The sequence below is a fragment of the Rhinopithecus bieti genome, unplaced genomic scaffold (assembly GCF_001698545.2).
Source record: "Rhinopithecus bieti isolate Rb0 unplaced genomic scaffold, ASM169854v2 scaffold_3041, whole genome shotgun sequence".
Lineage (NCBI taxonomy): Eukaryota > Metazoa > Chordata > Mammalia > Primates > Cercopithecidae > Rhinopithecus > Rhinopithecus bieti.
Genome location: NW_016804262.1, coordinates 521,050 through 521,807, shown reverse-complemented (window position 1 = coordinate 521,807; position 758 = coordinate 521,050). Strand labels below are relative to the sequence as shown.

The window sequence follows — 758 nt, the reverse complement described above, 5'->3', positions numbered from 1 at the left end:
TCACCCCAGGAGCTCCCAAAGGGAGCAAAACGCCCCCCACCCCGCCCACCGCCGCGCCTCCGGGCCCCCTCGCCGCCGGCACCCCGCGCTCTGATTGGCTGGCGCGATGGGTCCCTGGCACGCGCCTGTGGATGTTGTTATAAGAATCCTCGCGTGCCAGCCCTCAGCTCCAGCAAGTCCTTCACAGCCCTCCCCAGCGCAACGCGGGCGCCAGCCAGAGCGCAGCGGCCGCGGGCACTCCAGGGAGGCCCGGGGGCGGGCAGCCCAGCGGCCGCCTAGCTGCCCCCAGCCAGGGCTCCGGGAGGGAGGGGCTCGGACAGGCGACGCCGGCCACAGAAACTTACCAAGAACTAACACGCGCAGCCCGGCAGTCCCGCTGCCCACTGCGGCGGCAAGCATGGACGCGGTGCTGCTGGAGCACTTCCCCGGGGGCCTGGACGCCTTTCCTTCTCCGTACTTCGACGAGGAAGACTTCTTCACCGACCAGTCTTCCCGGGACCCACTGGAGGACGGCGATGAGCTGCTGGCGGATGAGCAGGCCGAGGTGGAGTTCCTTAGCCACCAGCTCCACGAGTACTGCTACCGCGACGGGGCGTGCCTGCTGCTGCAGCCCGCGCCCTCGGCCGCCCCGCTAGCGCTCGCCCCGCCGCCCTCGGGGGGCCCCGGTGAGCCAGAAGACGGCGGCGGCGGCGGCGGCTACTGCTGCGAGGCAGGGGCGCCCCCAGGCGGCTTCCCTTACTCGCCCGGCTCGCCGCCCT

The 758-nt window shown here is 72.4% G+C and overlaps 1 protein-coding gene across 1 annotated transcript in view; it reads left to right on the top strand.

The window, feature by feature from the left end:
* Positions 1-397: 397 nt before the first annotated feature.
* The window catches only part of PTF1A (pancreas associated transcription factor 1a), a 1,704-nt gene continuing 1,343 nt past the window's right edge, over positions 398-758 (top strand). The window contains exon 1 of the mRNA XM_017867423.1: positions 398-753. Coding sequence (XP_017722912.1) covers positions 398-753 — 356 coding nt within the window. The remainder of the gene's footprint in view (positions 754-758) is intronic.